The sequence below is a fragment of the Accipiter gentilis genome, chromosome 19 (assembly GCF_929443795.1).
Source record: "Accipiter gentilis chromosome 19, bAccGen1.1, whole genome shotgun sequence".
NCBI classification, from domain to species: domain Eukaryota; kingdom Metazoa; phylum Chordata; class Aves; order Accipitriformes; family Accipitridae; genus Astur; species Astur gentilis.
In genome coordinates, this window is record NC_064898.1 from 8,194,038 (window position 1) to 8,210,258 (window position 16,221).

Consider the following 16,221-nt stretch of genomic DNA (forward strand, 5'->3'; position numbering starts at 1 on the left):
GTTGTTGTCTAAACCTTAGAGATCATCAAAAATTGAAGATCTGTCTCAGGTCTTGTCTAGGATTGTTCATTTTACGTTCCTTACACCAGTTCAGAAGTAGGTTTGGTATTATTACCTTGACAGGAAAGGGTTTGGATGTTTTTCTTCCCTTCAAAGAAAGTGATTTTGGACATGTTTTCCTGTGGCTCTTTGCCTGTGGCTGCACAGTTAACATTTTTTAGTACAGGAAATTTTTTTCCTTGCCCCTTAATGTGCATTTAAAAGCTAACAGATGAACATATGCACTCATGCTACTAAACTCAGGTGGAAGGCATACCCATCAGCTTCAAACGTTGTTGTATATCAGTTTAACACGATGTGAAAGGAAAGCTGGGCTTGTGCTTTTTTTTCTTTGTGAAAAGTGAGGTGAAAGACCTATAGCAGAATGGGTATGACAGAAAATGTTTAGTGACAATACTGCATTAGTTGCTAAAAAGTGTTAACGTATTAATCTCTTTCTCTCTTTCTCCCCAGAATGAATTGCCACATACCCATGCAAAATTCCACGTACTATTCCTTTTCTTTGTGGCAGCCATGTTCTTCATCAGCATACTGTCACTCTTCAGCTACCACTGCTGGCTAGTTGGCAAAAACAGATCAACCATAGGTCAGTTAATTGGAATACGGAACTGTTCCTTATCCAGAAAACCAACAAGTTGATGAGAATGTGAGGCCTACAGGATATGCCATCACATATAAACAGAATTTTTAAATATTGTGCAATAAGAAGCATATTTGGTTAAAGTAATTAAAGGTGAAACCTAGGGGAAAATGGAGCATGTGTAGGGTTCCTCTGCTGGAGCCAAGTATTCGGATTCATGACGAATGTTATTTTATTTTGTTTGTACTTTTGAGATCTCTGAGGCACTGTGCATTTATGTTGTGTTTTATATAGTGTTAAGTATGTAACAATTGCTACTTGCCAGTAACCCTGTTGTTCTAATACTTTGAGTGGGTGGGTGGCCCCAAACAAAGTGAAGGCTCTACTGTATGTGAACATGCTACATTTCGAACTAGATCTAAAAGAGTATTCTTAAATCCTGTGATATAAAATGGACCTCAGTATTAGGAAGTGGCTTGTAAAAGCAGTGCGATAAAAATGGAAGCACTGATGCACGTTTCCTAAATAATAAGAGATTCACATAATTTCTATGCCTGAATGTTTTAAATGGCATTGACCAGCACAAGCAAGTTACGTGCATTAGTTAAAATATCTGAAGTTCTTGCTAACGCACTTTTGAAAATGTGTTTTGCAGGGTCAGGGCGGGGTGGGGACTGGTGGGTATTTCCACAACTGTGCAAGTCAAAATCTTATACCTTTTAATGGAATTAAATTTCTATCCTCAAAAATAAGTGGGTTGATTAAAAGTGAAATAATTTTCAGCTTGTTAGAAATTTTTGATGGAGGAAAAGGATTTTTTTTTGATTGCTTGATGGTAGCATTGTTTGAGTCCTTTTTCTTTTGACATACCTACAGCTAAGGAATATTCACAGTTTCTTTTTTAGCTTTGAAGAACATTTCAGCATGTTCCTTGCCCAGAAGTCAGTGGTCATAATTGGCCACACAGTACTTTATTTGCTGGATCATGATTGTAAAAAGACAAGCTCTGGGTATGGGGAGAGCAACAAGTCCTCTCGGTTCTTGGCTGAGGGTGTAACTGGACCGACTAGGAAATGGTGGCAGTTTGCTACACTTCATGGTGTGTCTGTTTCAGATGTAATAGATCTCGTCTTTCTCTGATACCACAGGACGCTCTTAATTCAACTTCAGACCTTGGCAGAAGTGGAAGAAACTATACTGTATGGGTTTAGGTCCAGTAGTGCTTATGGTAAATTGCTTCTAGAAGAGGAAGCCTTCTGCTCAAAAGAGGCTTCACAGGCCAAAGAGAGAGCTAGCCATCAATGAATAAGGGTTCTGGTGTCTTTGCCGTGCTGATGGTACTTAGGTCTGTCTCAGACCTTAAATGTTACATGTAAAGAGAGAAAGATGACTGTTCTGATCACGTGACTTTCTTCCCTTTGGTTTCTATTTTTGTCATTAACACTGTGGTTGGGTTTTTTTATGCTCTCTGATTACTTGAGATTACTCCCCACCCCCCCCCCCCCCGCAATACACATCAAGGTCCTTTTAGCTTGCCTGACACTGTTTTCACAATAGAGAAGTTTGAGTCTGTTTATTTGACTCCTTATCACTTTAGAGATAGTGCATGTTTTTCTTTTACAGAAACGTTCCGTGCACCCACATTTCGAAATGGCCCTGATAAAAATGGCTTTTCTCTTGGATGCAGCAAAAATCTGAGGGAGGTTTTTGGAGATGAAAAGAAGTATTGGCTACTCCCTATCTTTACCAGGTATTCAGTCTGAATGGGAATGAACTGGGGGATAAATTGATTCCATGACTTTGACCTTGCTTCCCCTTCTCCTAAAAAAATAAAGCACAACTGAAAAGCCAACTCGTAAATCCTGCATGATGAACGTTGGTGTAGGGAAAATGTGCAGGAGAAAACTGAGCGAATTCTGCACAGGGTTTTCATTCAAAGAGAAGGGCCTTACTGATAAGGGCCTTCTAAATACGGAAGTTTGGAAAGCTTTGGGAAGTGTATTTCAAAAACTGTACACCTTTTGGTGGTAGTATTAGTGTCTGATTATAGAGCAGTAACCAGCAACTCGGAGAACGAAACGCTTGAACTTCAGCAGCATTGAAACAACATCAGTTTAAAAACACCCCCTCTTACCCCTGAAAACACTTGACAGCTTTCCTTTTACTGTGGGTGACGGTTTCGGTATTGAAAGCTGCCTGAGAAAATGCGTGTAAATAAGCAGCAGTGCAAAAAAAAATTCTGGTACAATGCAAAATACAGTTTTTAAAACTTCAGCTGAGCCAGTGTTAGGGAGTTGCAGACAAGCGTCAGAGAAGCTTGATGAAGCAAGACTGACCTGCTGCCCACTCCCACCACTCCTGAAAGTCAGCAGAACAAAGTAGGAGCTGTATTTCAACACTGCTTTTGGGGGGTCATGTATCAGTTAAAAATATTGGTGAACCCATTTGTGAAGCTGAGGTCTGTTAGCAAACAGCAGAGATAATAACGAGATCTTAAGTTGCCTCAGTTGTTTGCTCAACTATCATGACTTTTCATGTGATTAAAGACAGAAACTATATTCTAGATGGATCAGTCTGTTTTGCCACCATATCTTATCCTGATTCAACTTGCTTTAAAAGAAAGCTTAGCTAACCTCAAAATGATGGGTGGGGAGGGGAAAGCATGGCCACCAAAATATTATTTATGCTTCTGAGGTTGTAAATACTAGATAGTCTGGCTACATGTACACGGTGGTTTGGGGCAAGACCCAGGCTACAGTCTACAGAAACACAGGGATGTTTCTGCAATACATAGGCTAGTGATGTGCTCAGCAATCCATACTGAGTGATACGGTGGGAAACATTTGAGCTCCAAGATTTAATTAACTGATCATCTGGCTTAGTGGTAGAACTGCCTTGCTCAAGTCTGGAGTTCAGCGCTGCACTCAAGTAATTGATTCGAGCCTGCAGCATTTGCCTTTTGCATGGGTACTTGTTCAGCTCATTTAAGTCAACTACAAATAGTGATTTGAATATTTGTTTCTGGTTTAGTTTGGGTGACGGATGTAACTTTCCAACTCGTTTGGTGATTATGGATCCAGAGCAACTTACTGTCTCAAGCCAAAGCGAACCTGCCAAAAGGTAACTATAGCATTTAAGTTAGTGTTTTTGTACTGTTCTGTACTTCATCTGGAGAAAAAATTGTTTCAAAATTACTTAGTTTTTTATACTTCTTGTCATCTTCAAAGTGAGTTTGTAAGCCTTCAGAGAAGGACAGAATGGATCAAGACTGAAAAATGGTGCTGCTTCATGCAAAAATTGTTTCTTGGTTTTGACCTGTAGCAGAGGATATGGCTCTGAGGAAATAGTAATGCAGGAAGTAAGAGAGCTTACTGGCTCTTAACAACAATCAGAAGAGTCCCAGGGAAGACTGAATAATGGCCCATGGAAAAAAAAGTTTAAGATCTTTTTTGGAATGAGAGAAAGGCAAGGTATTACTTGTACTTTACCTCCTCTGGCATGCTTAAACAAGGGATGCTGAGACAGTTTGCAAGAGAGTTAGATCATTGTGGCTATTGCTGGTTTTTAGCTCATTACATTTTATCCCCTCCAAATTTGCATGGTTTGTATCTTCAGTGTACTTTCAGGAAGCCTGCTTTAGATTCAAAGACACAGGAGTATGTGAAACTTCTGGGGGTGTTTACATTTGTCATTTTAGAAGTGTTCTGTATAGTTTGGTGAATTTGTAGCTGAAGATTGTTGTCAACAGCAGTCACCTGAGTTACCAGGCATTAGGGAGGTTCAAAGGCAATACTGAGAAGTTGCTTCCAGTGCAACATAACCAGTGGAATTTAGACAAGAGCAGGACCTTTGTGCAAACAGCAGAGTATCCTTTTGCATTAAGAAGATGTTCAGCAGAAGGCCCTAGCATTTACTGATGGAATAAGATGGCATTAGGTTGTTCTTCCAGACAGTACTGGTTAAGTTTTCTTTTTAACAGTGTGGCAGTAGCCTTGTTGTCAGTATGACATTTCTTGTCTATCAATCTGCTTTTTTTCCATTAGAAGTGTGAGTGGCTTATGTCAGGTAAGGATTTAGACTGATGACAGGAACAAGGCTATAGGTGAATGGGGTTGGGGGTTGGGGGCCATTTTTAGTTGGCAGTGTAGGTGGTTTTGTTTGCTTTGCTCTTAAGTAACTTCACTACTCTACAAATGTCTGAAATAAGTAGCTACTGCTATTACAGAATTCCTGTTGACTTTGCTTACTTTTCAGCTCTGGAGGCAGTCAGTCCTTTCCTACTCGACCACTCAGTGAATCACAAAATCGATTGCTAGCCAGTGACAGTCAGTGGGTGGAAAGTGGCCCTGAAGAGGAAAATGTTAAATCAGGTAGCCTGCACCGTAACACTTCTGTTGATTCTATGGTTTTGTTTGTGGTGGGTTTTTCCATTGTCTTTTAGGCCTAAAAAGTCCTTAGGAATTGGTTGGAGTTAAGTAGAAGAAAATTTGTTCCATAGAATCAAGACAGCATGTTTAGAAGTTAAGGCTAACTTGTCTCATGCTCTGCTCCAAAATGAGTTACTACACTAAGGTAATGGATAGATAATTCTCACTTTTGCACTTCCTGTTCTGAGATTTTGGATCTTTTTACATTTGATTAGGGGGAGGAAAGTAGTTTTCTAAAACAGGCACAACACATTAAATGTGCTTTCTGGTTTGAAGTCTTTGCTGTTTGTTGTGCAGATCTGCAAAAACACATAATTGAGATTCTCTCACATTTTAGGTGCAAAAAAGCATATTATAGTTTCATTGGAAAGCTGATCTCAGCTTATTACTAACCAACCATCTCAATGAGAAACAGGTAAGACCAACATAATTGATTGCCATTTCTGTATATGTATGAGTAAACTAAAATAGACATCTTGAAGTCAAAAGTCACTAGTCATGGAATGCAGAGGAGTCCTCTGATGTTGGATGAGTAATAGAAAAGTCTAAATAAAACTTAGAATGGCTGTCCAGAAGACAAGAATGTGAGTAAAGCTGTAGTGCATGAAACATGGGCTGGCTAGATCTGAGATGAGTCAGACTAATCCTGTAATTTAGATTGAAGTGGGTAGTGCTGGATTTGTCACCTGACCAGGGAGAAGAATCTAATCTGCTACATAGGCAATTTCAAGATGAAGTGCTGTCTTGAGGAAGCGCTGTTCTTAAGGAACAACTCCTTAACTGTCTTTTTCTTAATCATATATTGGTGGGCTGTGCTCTGCTCTTATACTTTAAGAAGCTGTGTGCAATACAAGGAAGGAAGGTCAATAGGTAAATACAGGTGTCTGCATACGGACTGCTTAGTCACACTTGGGATTCACAGTGATCTTTTATGTAAGAGTTCTGCATGCACTTTGCATTTAGGAAATACAGTGAGTGCTGCTGCATATGTGAAAACTTCCCTTGGTCTATTTCCAGTGACTACATTAAATTTCTTTTATATTGACTTCATACTGTAGTGAGCTTATAAGCCCCCATTAAATTTTTCTCTCTGGAAAAGAAACAAATCTTATTTGGACAACTAGCAACTGTAGATGCTGAGGGCTGACTCATTCACCCCTTCTGCCTTCCCACCACCACCCCCCAAAAAAAAAGGGGAGACAGAACTTGCGAGGAATTCCCATTTTCTTTGGAAAGAAAACACGATATTTGAGGTTTGTGACCTCAGTAATTTTAGGATCACTTTTTTTTTTTTTTTTTTTTTTTTTTAAATAAGGCTTCTGACCTAGAATCATTGTTTTGGTGGGGTTTAGCAGGGGTGGTTTGTTTTCAAGAAAAAAATCTGTCTAAAAGGTCTTTGCAGGGGATGGTGTGATGCTTGGACTGATGTTGGTCAGACTGCTCAATGTAAACTCATAAAAAACCAAAATTAGACTAGTTAGTGATACTTCTGAAAAACCTACTCAACCATGAGGACCCACCAAAGATGAGTTTTCCCTTTGCAAATTTTCTTAACACTTCATAAAAATGTTCAAATGAATGTCCCAAGCAAGGGACTCCTTTCAGCCAGTAGCTATATAAAAACTAATCTGATCTAAACAGGTTACTAACACTTTTCTATTCTTCATAGAAAGGAATACATATTTTCTGAGACCAGTTCATCCCAGCAGCCTTTGATAGGGTATTATAGAAAGGTCTTAATCTTTCTTTCCACTGATTTAAAGAGGGACTGTAAGTAACTGGCTTAAGCTAGACACTTAACTGGTAATAGTTTGGGATTAATTTTCTTTCTATCCTTCCTCTCTTCCTGAAGTCAGGCCAGATTTCATAAAGGAAGATTGTGTACTTTGTGTCACACTTACCCAAACTGCTGTAGTTTTGAAAGTTGTATAAATAAATAGTGCATAATTGCACCCAACACAAAAGCATTTTGGTATGCGTTATCTCGAATAATGGTTAACTCAATAGCACAATGTTTCAGATGTTCTGAGTTCAGTTGGTTTTGATCACAGTTTCTGTAGACCAAGGTAGTTAATTCCAGTCCCCCTGCAATTGTAAGCAACTGTGCAATAGCTCTGAGATCCAATGTCTGTTCCATGCACTTTTGTATATCCTGTAACAGACTGATAGTTGTATTTTTCGATTTTATGCCTATAACATGCAGCAGAAGCAAAGTCATAGCTGATGAAAAAAATTCCCTGATTATTCTAGAAGAGAGTGATTTGCAAAAGGTGGCCAATCCCCCAGATAGCAGTCCCCCAGCCTCACCTAGGCAAATACCATTTGTGTCTCTGTATGTATTAATTTAATTCAAAATGAACGAGCAATTCTTTCCAATCAGGAATCCAAGAGACTTTAGCCATAGGTCAGTGGTGATGGATTGACATTCTTAGTGCAGATAATCTTCTAAAACATAAGAGGTTTAAAACAAAAACAAAACAACTCCCCACACCTTCCAGAAGGCTAACTATGAGTTGAAGTTACCTTAACTGCTGTCCAGAATCAGGAGTCTGTAAATCATGTTACCTAGCTGCATTCTTGTCATGCACTATGATCTAGTTTTTCAAAGCTAATGGTATAATTCCACTAATTACCTTTTTTGTTTCACTAGGTTTCTGCAACACATTTTGTGCTTGAATATTACTTAATTTTGTTTGGAAGAAGTTATCAGTAAAAAATGGAACATGAACATTTTAGGAAGAGACAAGAAATTTAAGTTTCTGCACAGTACGATGGATTCTTGTAAGCACTATTGCAGAGCAGGGAAGTTAAGACAGATGCCTTAAGATTCTTAACGTGCATTTATGCAACACTGAATTATATACTGCTACCAAAGGGCCAAATCCTGAAGTGCCCTGCTTGGATGCACAAGGTCCAGAGTGGGAACTATGCATTTCTGTATGCTGCAGTGATGGTGGTAGATTGCAGAGACTCCTACCTCCCCACAGGCAAACTTCATACCTTAGGCACTGCAGAAGTCACTTCCATAGCAGGTCTCCAGGATACAGAAAGAAAGAAAAAAGGAAAAGAGAAAAAGAAAAGAAAAGGAAAAAAAAAAAAGCGGGGCGGGGGGGGGTAGAAAATCAACATAGAGCATGGCCAGTGAGTCTGAAGTGCGACAATACATAGTTCAAGCACCAGGTGATGGGGAATGGACTGAATGGTGTCTTCTCCCCGCCTTCCTATTAGCCAGTCTACCCCATGATCACAGCTCTCCAAGTCTTTCAGGACTGAGGATTCTTCTACTAGCTGTGCTTTGGATTGAGGCAATGCCAACAACGTAAAAGCCTTTTACTTGTTTTTTTTTGCTATAGGATTGAGCCCCCTCATTAGTTTAACTTGATATATATAACCATATCAAGAACAGAGCTCAAAGAAGCAAACTCCATTTTTTTAGTTGAAAAAAGCATGGATTATTACTTTCCAACAATTGTCTATCAGCATACAAAGAATAGCCAATCTAAAAAGGAATTAACAATTGTTATATTTTCTGTTAGTCTGCAGTGTTCTGTACGAGGCAGTAACAAAACGGTAAAGTACCCCTGAGAAAAACCTTATTGCAGTTGTGTGTTGTTAGAAAATGGAACTGGAAGAGTACTGCTTTTTCTATGGGACTCTTGATGGTTTATAAATACTGTTTTATAGTTTTGTTTTATCTTTTTAATAAAGGCACAAGTTTTTATTGGTTCTGAAGTACCATTTAAACCAATATCAAGTACTTAAAAGAAAATTAGTGTTGGATCATACATCTGGTTAACACACTGAAAATTTGTATGCTTTAGTCTGCCACTTTCAAGTCCAGTTTAAGTGATGCTGAAATTGCTAAAGACTGAGTACTTTGTGCAGTGATGTACCTGTTCACAAAAGGCAAAATGTGTTTCCTGTGTGAGGAATAAAGTCCATCCTAAGCTCAAGACCTACAGCAAACAATATGGGGGGGGGGGGGGGGTGTCCCCCTCAATCCTCTATAGAGAAGACTGCTAACTCATCTTTGGGATGTATTGGAATTTTGCACCTGGAAAAAGTGACAAATACTATTTTACTGTCTGTAACTTTTCTGAGTTTAGCTGATGCTGATTACAAATAGACATGAGCCCTTTTGATACAGACTGAAGGTAGTAGCCAAGTTGATGATCTGGACCAAAAGAACTTGTTTGGTTTCTCTCCCAGATTGATTGCTACTTAAGTCAAATATGTTTATGATGGAGATACTAAGGTATCAAGTATACTGTAAGGTTTAAAACAAGTATTTTTTGCCTTTGGAAAGAATAAATTTTCTTAGATATTAATCTTATAGAACAAGAACACTTTGAGAAGCTATGAACATGATTTGGTCACTGTTGGATGTTCCTGAGACAGAAGTAATGGTCTAAACTTGAGTGTTTTATAAAAGTTGCAGAACGTTTCTTCAAGCTTGGTACAAGAAATTTTGCATTTGCTATAATATCAAAACTTACAGAAGTATTGCTACACATTAATCTGAAAGGTTTAGCTTTTTCTTCTCAAATGTCAAGTGAGAAGTGCTCATCTGAATATAACCTCTCAGTAGTACTGCACCAGCAAAATTTCTTCGGGAAGACAACAGAGACAGAAGACTGCAAGTTCAAATGGCTCATTCTGAATACCAAAATTTGCAGCCCCAAATACTGGTGGAACTAATGGAGGGCCCAGGATATCATCTGGCTTTTACTCTATCAGTGTGTTACAGCTGGGATAACACATACATGCACAGTCATTGTCTAGCAGAACTATAAGCAAAATCTATGTCTCTGATGTGGTAAATATCACTGATTCAGCAATACAGTCTCTGCCCCCTCCCTCTACCCCCAAAGTGCTTGATATACCCCCATATGAATTTATATATACTGTAAGCTAACATCAGTGTAACTTCTTTGATTTCTTAAGTCAGTATAGTTAATCTACAGGAAAAACTGCAAGTAAACAGACCAGGCTAACTCCATGTGTGTTCTCTAGCGAGTGCTGGTCTTCTGAAACCAGTTCTTTGTATATCTGGTGGATGTTTTTGTGGCTTTTCATGAAGCGCTGATGTTTCTGACATCTTTATGCAGATCATGGGTACATTTTGTCCCAGATTTTTCTCATGTTTCAGATGAAAAAAGGAGGAGAGCAGTGTGCTTAGGATACTCTTGAGGCCAGAGTTGGTGTAAAAGCAGGCACTACTGAAAAGTCACTTTGACAAACATGAAATGTAGTAAAATGATTCAAATATGATTATTCCAAATTCACATCCTCCCCCTTTTCTCCCCTCCAGGGAACTGGTTACTAAGAGAAACGCCAGACTGGTATAAAGGAATTAACTTGTCTAAGGGAATTGTACTGATGAACTTTAAGGGCACACCAGTGAGTGGGGTGGGAGGGTCATATTTTCCTGGCAGGCCCTGGCTGCAGAGGAGGTATCGCGTCTAAGGCAGCAGGACAGTGTCTTCTGTTCTCCAGAGTTCTGTCCTGACAGCTCCCTAGCCGTAAGCAAGGGCACTCTGTGCTGTATCAAACAGTAGGACAGGCAAAATGAGGAAGCAAGCCAGGAATTTAAAAGTTGGTGAGGATAAAGAGCTGTTTGGCTGTTGAGTTGCAAGCAGACTTGGGTATCGCTGCCAGCAGAGGCAGGGGGGTTGTAGAGGTGCTCCAGGAAATAGGTCCTTTTGGCCCATGCACTGAAGAGCTGAAAACTTGAGGTGAATGCAGCAAGAAGAGCGGCTCTGCCTGTTCAGGAGGCCAAAAGAGAGATGGATCCTGAGAAAACAACTGTTTAGGGTGCTGCATCATGTGCTGGTTTTGTGCTTTAACCTACTCTCTGTTGGCAAGTCTTGAAAATACCTAGATCATCACTAAAAATAACAGCCCTTAAGCTTTTAGATCCGTCAAAACAATTACTATTGCAAGCCATAAATAGTACTGCAGTTACTGCAGGATAGTTGACATTGGCTGCAATTAGGAACTATGCTTTAGTATTTCTTAATGCTTTTTTCTTTTTAAAAAATCCACGTACACACAGGAGTCATGCACACAAAATGACATTAAACTCCCAGTGTGAGGACAGAAGCCTGATACAGGGCAAGATTTCAGTGTGACGACTTCTCAAGATTTCTTAAATGTCTTGAGATGATAAACCTGTCCCTCTGAAGATGAGGCAGGCAGATCCATAAATAGAAAATACTTGAAACACAGCTAATACAGGTTTTTTTCTTAGGATTACTTGTTCTCAGAGTCTACAACATGCACATCATTGCTGCTCTTACCAAAGGCATATTATGGGAAGAGGGCAGGAGGAGGTGTAGGTTGCTGTGATAACTGACGTCCTACAGCATTATCCCGAGATCTCAGTGTCACAAGTTAGATGCATCATAAGCCTTTGATTGAAAACTTCCACTTTAAATATTCAGAGGGTTATTTTAGAAGGAGTTTGGGCACTTCTATTTTCAGTGATTTGAGTCGAAATTGTGGTAACATTTTTGTTAAAGCTGCCCCTTGAGCGTTCAATTTGCAGGTACCAAGCTACTTTTGGTATGCTATTCTTAGAAACTGGTCCTGTTCTCCAGAGTGCTAAGTGCCTACAGTTTTCAGGTACTGTTTCTTCCCTCATTTGATCTTGTGTGGCTCTTCTGTATTCTAATTAGTCTTTTGGGGTTTGGAGGTTTTCATTAAGTTCAATACCATTCACTCAAAGACTTTCTTGATATATCTGAAGTGTATGGTCCAGTTGTAGCTCACCAGAGCCCCAAGAGGAGGAAAAAAGCGTTTGCAGCAGCATCACTGTCTGGCAGGTTTACCAAGAGATGCATTGACTGACATAGATTAACCAATCTGCCTAGATCTGGAGCACTGTCTGACCATATGTATTACAAATTAAAAAAAAAAAAAAAACCAACCCACAAAACCAAACTACAGCTTTGAGCTTCATAGTGTACATTCTCTGACGACACTGTCTAAAATTGTCTGTGATTGGGGGATTCAGGTGTTTACAGAGGCTCCAAATAGCAGCTACTTTAACTCAGTGCAGATCAAGAACACATCTGTCACAGTACCTAAAAAATAGCTAGGTATGCAACATCAGAGGCTCTTCTATCCCTAAATGGCACCAAAGAGAGCAGCTGCATATAGTGATTTGTTATAATACTGAACACATTTACTACACTCATTTCTATCAATTTATTTTGTATATATCAACAGCTTTTTATATGCATTTTTCTTAATTATGTAACTGTCATGACATGTAATGAAGCTGCAAGTTGTAGTTAGTTTTAATGCTGATTAAAACTGGTGTTTGGCTGTTTGTTTTCTGCACCAATTACTTGAATCTTCTTTCCATTAGGTAGTGAAGTCTGATAATGTTTACAGGATTGCTTGCTTTGTTTTGAGGGGGTTCCCCATCTTTCTTCCCATGTCCTGCCCCAAGAAACAGAGAGCACGTGCTCAGCAGTCAAGCAGGTGTGTTGGGGATGAAGCATTGGGATCACCTCTATTGGCACCAAAGCATTAATGGTGACAGGCACATTACATTCCCTTCTGTTCACATTGCTTAGCTCACAACTTACACACTTAGCATGTTCCTCTCTGATTTCTCCTCTCCCTTAACCTGTTACTATCAGCTTTATTGTGAGAAACTTAAATCTTTCTGAATGACAATTTACAATCATAAAACTATCATCACAGAAACAGACAGCAAACCTGCTGTTAAATCTGCCCCCTCTCCCCATCCCCTTTTTAACTGAGATGAATTAAATATCGCTGAGTTATCTCAGCAATTATTTTTGCATTTGCCAGCAAGGGTCATCAACATTTGCACTAATCACAACATCCCAGTTGTTCTGCTTCCATGTAGTCATTTTTAATTGTGCTACCTAAACGTGTTATGAGCTGTATTTAAGTTTGAGGTGAAGTGTAAAAGATATATGTAATAACAACACAGTTACTGTATTTTTGGTATGTTACAGATAGGACTAGTCCTATGCACAGAGAAAACATGTTGCCATTTATAGTTTAATACTTGAAGTAACTTTTTAAAAGGGGCTTTTATAAATGAATTAATTAAAAACAGAATCACAATGCTTTGCCTGGAAGTTCCTTCATGTTTTAATTGTATTGTGCAATTTCCCCATATGTATACTTTTCCATAAATGTTATCCATCTTAAGCCATTTATAACCATTAAAAGTGCATTCAAGATTTTGTACATCAGTGTTCAGACCTGTTCATACTTCTCTGAAGTATAGTTCATGTTTAAATAAAAATGTTGTACCATTTTAGGCCTCTTTTCCAAAGTGACAAAATATGAATGGACTTGACACTTGAATTCAGCACTGAATGCAACATCAACTTAATAAAAGTATGTGAAAGAATCTGAAAATTGCTTTGCTGTAGCCTGTGTGTATACTGGTGAGAAAAACTGCCTACCTGGGAAACATTTTGTAACTGTTCCACAGATTTTACACTCCAGCTGCAACAAACCTGAGACTACACTCATTCTTGACACATCTTCTAGGTCACTTGGTCTTGAGAGGGGAAATAAAAAAAAACTCTGATTTGTGGCTGACTATATTCCTTCAGGATACTAAATGTGACTTAGAAATCAGATTGCCACTCAAACAGGAATCGGCTATGTTCCTTTTAGATCAGGAATGATCTCTGTAAGAGGGCAGTAACATCCAAGTTGACACTGACATGACAATGACACTGGCATTTAAATTCAACAATTCTTTCCAGAAAGTTTAAAGAAACTGGAACATTTTACAATCTTCCATGAATTCAAGCCTCATATGCCTGAGTAATGGTAGTTCATCTTGGTCCTTGCATGCCTGATGAAGTGAGCACTACCTACATAGTATCAGTTGTGTCTTGAGTATTGATGTCTACAGAAGTATCCCTTCAGAAGGGAGAGTGACCAGTGAGCCATCTGGTCAGTACCAGTGGATAATCCCTTTCAACAGAGCAGGTGTGTTCTCCTAGCTTTTGAAAGGAAAACGGTGAAGCTATATATCTAGTTCAAATCATCAGCACTGCACTTGGTAACTCACAGTTTTATGCAAAACCCCTGAAGAACAGAAGGCAGGCAGATGGTAGAGCGCCACAGAAAAAACTGTCTCTTTAGAAAAAGACAATAATAAAACATATACTGTTCTGTAGGACTACTTTTAATGTAAGATTTTGTATACCGTAGCAAGGTCTCATTTGTCATCTACCCTTATTATACTGAGTTACAAAACTACCGTAATAAGTACAACAGCAGATCCCATGGTAGTCCGTAATACGTGCCAAATATAAATACGCTGTATTAATCAAGATGTCCACTTTTTTGACACATTTAAGTGGTTTAAGTGATCACTGATGTATCTGTGCTCAGGAAACTTGGCTTTCTTCAGGCTTTTGAAAGCTTCCCATTTTGCCTTTCTCTCTTCTGTGTTATGTTTGTACTCCTGTTCCCGTGTCAGGTAAGGTCGACTCAGCCAATATTCATTCTCTGCTTCAATTTCCAGCCTTCGGATCATTGCTTGCTTCATTGAAAGGGTAACCGGTCTTGGTCGCCTGTACTTTCCAATCCATTGTTTTCCAGGAATTCTCTTTCGGAGTAATACCGTTGTTAAAAACATTATGCCTCAAAATACAAACAAAAATATAAAATACTTATTACCTTAGGGACTAAAATTAAAAATGTAACAAGAAAAATGAGAGACTCTTAACATACTACACTGCCTTTTAGCTGGATGTTGAGTTTTAAGTTCAGAACCTGATTCTCGCAACCAGCCATTACGTAGACCGTACAATGACATACTGTAAACTTAAGACCAGAAAAGGGAAACTGAAATCTTTACTTAGTTAAAGAGTTTACTGAGTTATCCTTACATTGAGATTAAAGCATATCATCCATAAATTATTTATGAAAAATCCAGTGCCAGGTACTAATAAACAAAGGATTCACTTCATTCCTTCCTTCTGCAAATAGCTAACTGCATTGTCAAGACAGGGAGTGTTTCCAGGTCTGTCTTCTAGATCCAGATCTGGCCTTTCCTCAGTATTAAGTTTAGAACTACAGTCTCTCAATAAACTTATTAGTATACAATTACCTAGTCTTGTATTTTAACTATGGGAAATCTGGTTTGTAGAGAAGAACAATATCCTGTAGTAGACCAACTAGTGTACGTAGAAAGCACAAATACAGTTTCTGACACAATTCACAGGTGTAACAAAGGCAAGAAAGGCCAAGCTACGTTTAGATTTGACATGCTTGCTCTTCATTAACCTGTTTATTAGTCCTAAACATGCCTAACTCCTAAGTCTCTCGTTACACAGCATTTTCATCAACTACTAAGTCAGCCAAGCGCCTTAACACGGCATCAATCAGCACTACTGCTGAGAAAAGCCACCCCACCATACCCCACTCCCGCGGTGCAACTGCGTGCTGACATCCCACTCCCCGACACAGTTCAGAAGTGAAGCTGCGGGGCTTCGCGGGGGCATTGCTGCCTCGCTCCTGGTTCCTCTCCCGGCAGGGCAGGGCAGGGCAGGGCAGGGCAGCCCGTCCCCTCAGCAGTACCGGCTGCTCGCCCTCAGGCCGCTGCGGCCTCGGCGGGGATCGAGGCCGACGCGCGGAAAGACGGGGCTGCCCACCGGGGCTCTCCAATGCCACAGGAGCCACCCGGGCCGCCGGGCACCCGCCAGCTCTAGGCGGGGGTCGGCCAGCGAAGTGCTGCTGCCTGGGGAGAAGGATCCCCTGCCCCTTCTCCACCGGCGTTACCGCCCAGGCCGGCCCACCAAGAGACACCCCGCGCCCGGGCCGAAGAGGCACCGTGAGAGGCCACAGCGGTGCTCCGAGCCCTGTAATTAACGGGCCTCGCCCCTCCCCGCCGCCCTCACTCACCGACTCCGGTGACGGCTCCAGCACCCCCTACCCCCCCTCACGGCGGGAAGCGAAATGATGATGATGATGGCGGCGGCGGCGGCGGCGGTGGTGGTGGTGGGCGGCCCGTCTCGCGAGAGCTCGCGGCGGGCGGGGCGGGGCGTGGCGGCGCCAATGGGGCGCGCGCGGCCCGCCGTTCGAAGCTGGCGGCGGGCGGTAACTGTCCCCCTCAGGCAGCGCGCGGCCCGGCCCGGCCCGGCC

General features: G+C 40.5%; 2 protein-coding genes and 1 long non-coding RNA gene across 17 annotated transcripts in view; 1 reads left to right on the forward strand and 2 right to left on the reverse strand.

Annotated features, from left to right (window-relative positions):
• ZDHHC20 (zinc finger DHHC-type palmitoyltransferase 20) overlaps nucleotides 1–8,788 on the forward strand; it is a 45,409-nt gene extending 36,621 nt beyond the window's left edge. For 11 of the 15 annotated variants that reach the window (XM_049822824.1, XM_049822828.1, XM_049822829.1 and 8 more), the window contains 4 exons: nucleotides 514–646; nucleotides 2,264–2,390; nucleotides 3,671–3,760; nucleotides 4,895–8,788. In XM_049822824.1, coding sequence (XP_049678781.1) covers nucleotides 514–646; nucleotides 2,264–2,390; nucleotides 3,671–3,760; nucleotides 4,895–5,081 — 537 coding nt within the window. In that variant the 3' untranslated portion in view covers nucleotides 5,082–8,788. Of the gene's footprint in view, nucleotides 1–513; nucleotides 647–2,263; nucleotides 2,391–3,670; nucleotides 3,761–3,867; nucleotides 4,718–4,894 lie in introns of those variants that run through there. The other 4 variants (XM_049822827.1, XM_049822833.1, XR_007508808.1 and 1 more) reach the window with 3 other exon arrangements.
• LOC126048201 (uncharacterized) overlaps nucleotides 1–16,221 on the reverse strand; it is a 566,030-nt gene that overhangs the window by 52,536 nt on the left and 497,273 nt on the right. The window lies entirely within an intron of this gene.
• Nucleotides 14,237–16,081, reverse strand: MRPL57 (mitochondrial ribosomal protein L57). The gene is made up of 2 exons (XM_049822856.1): nucleotides 15,982–16,081; nucleotides 14,237–14,718 (listed from the first exon to the last, which is right to left on the reverse strand). The coding sequence occupies exon 2, from the start codon at nucleotides 14,711–14,713 to the stop codon at nucleotides 14,402–14,404; it is 312 nt and encodes a 103-aa protein (XP_049678813.1). The 5' UTR covers nucleotides 14,714–14,718; nucleotides 15,982–16,081; the 3' UTR covers nucleotides 14,237–14,401.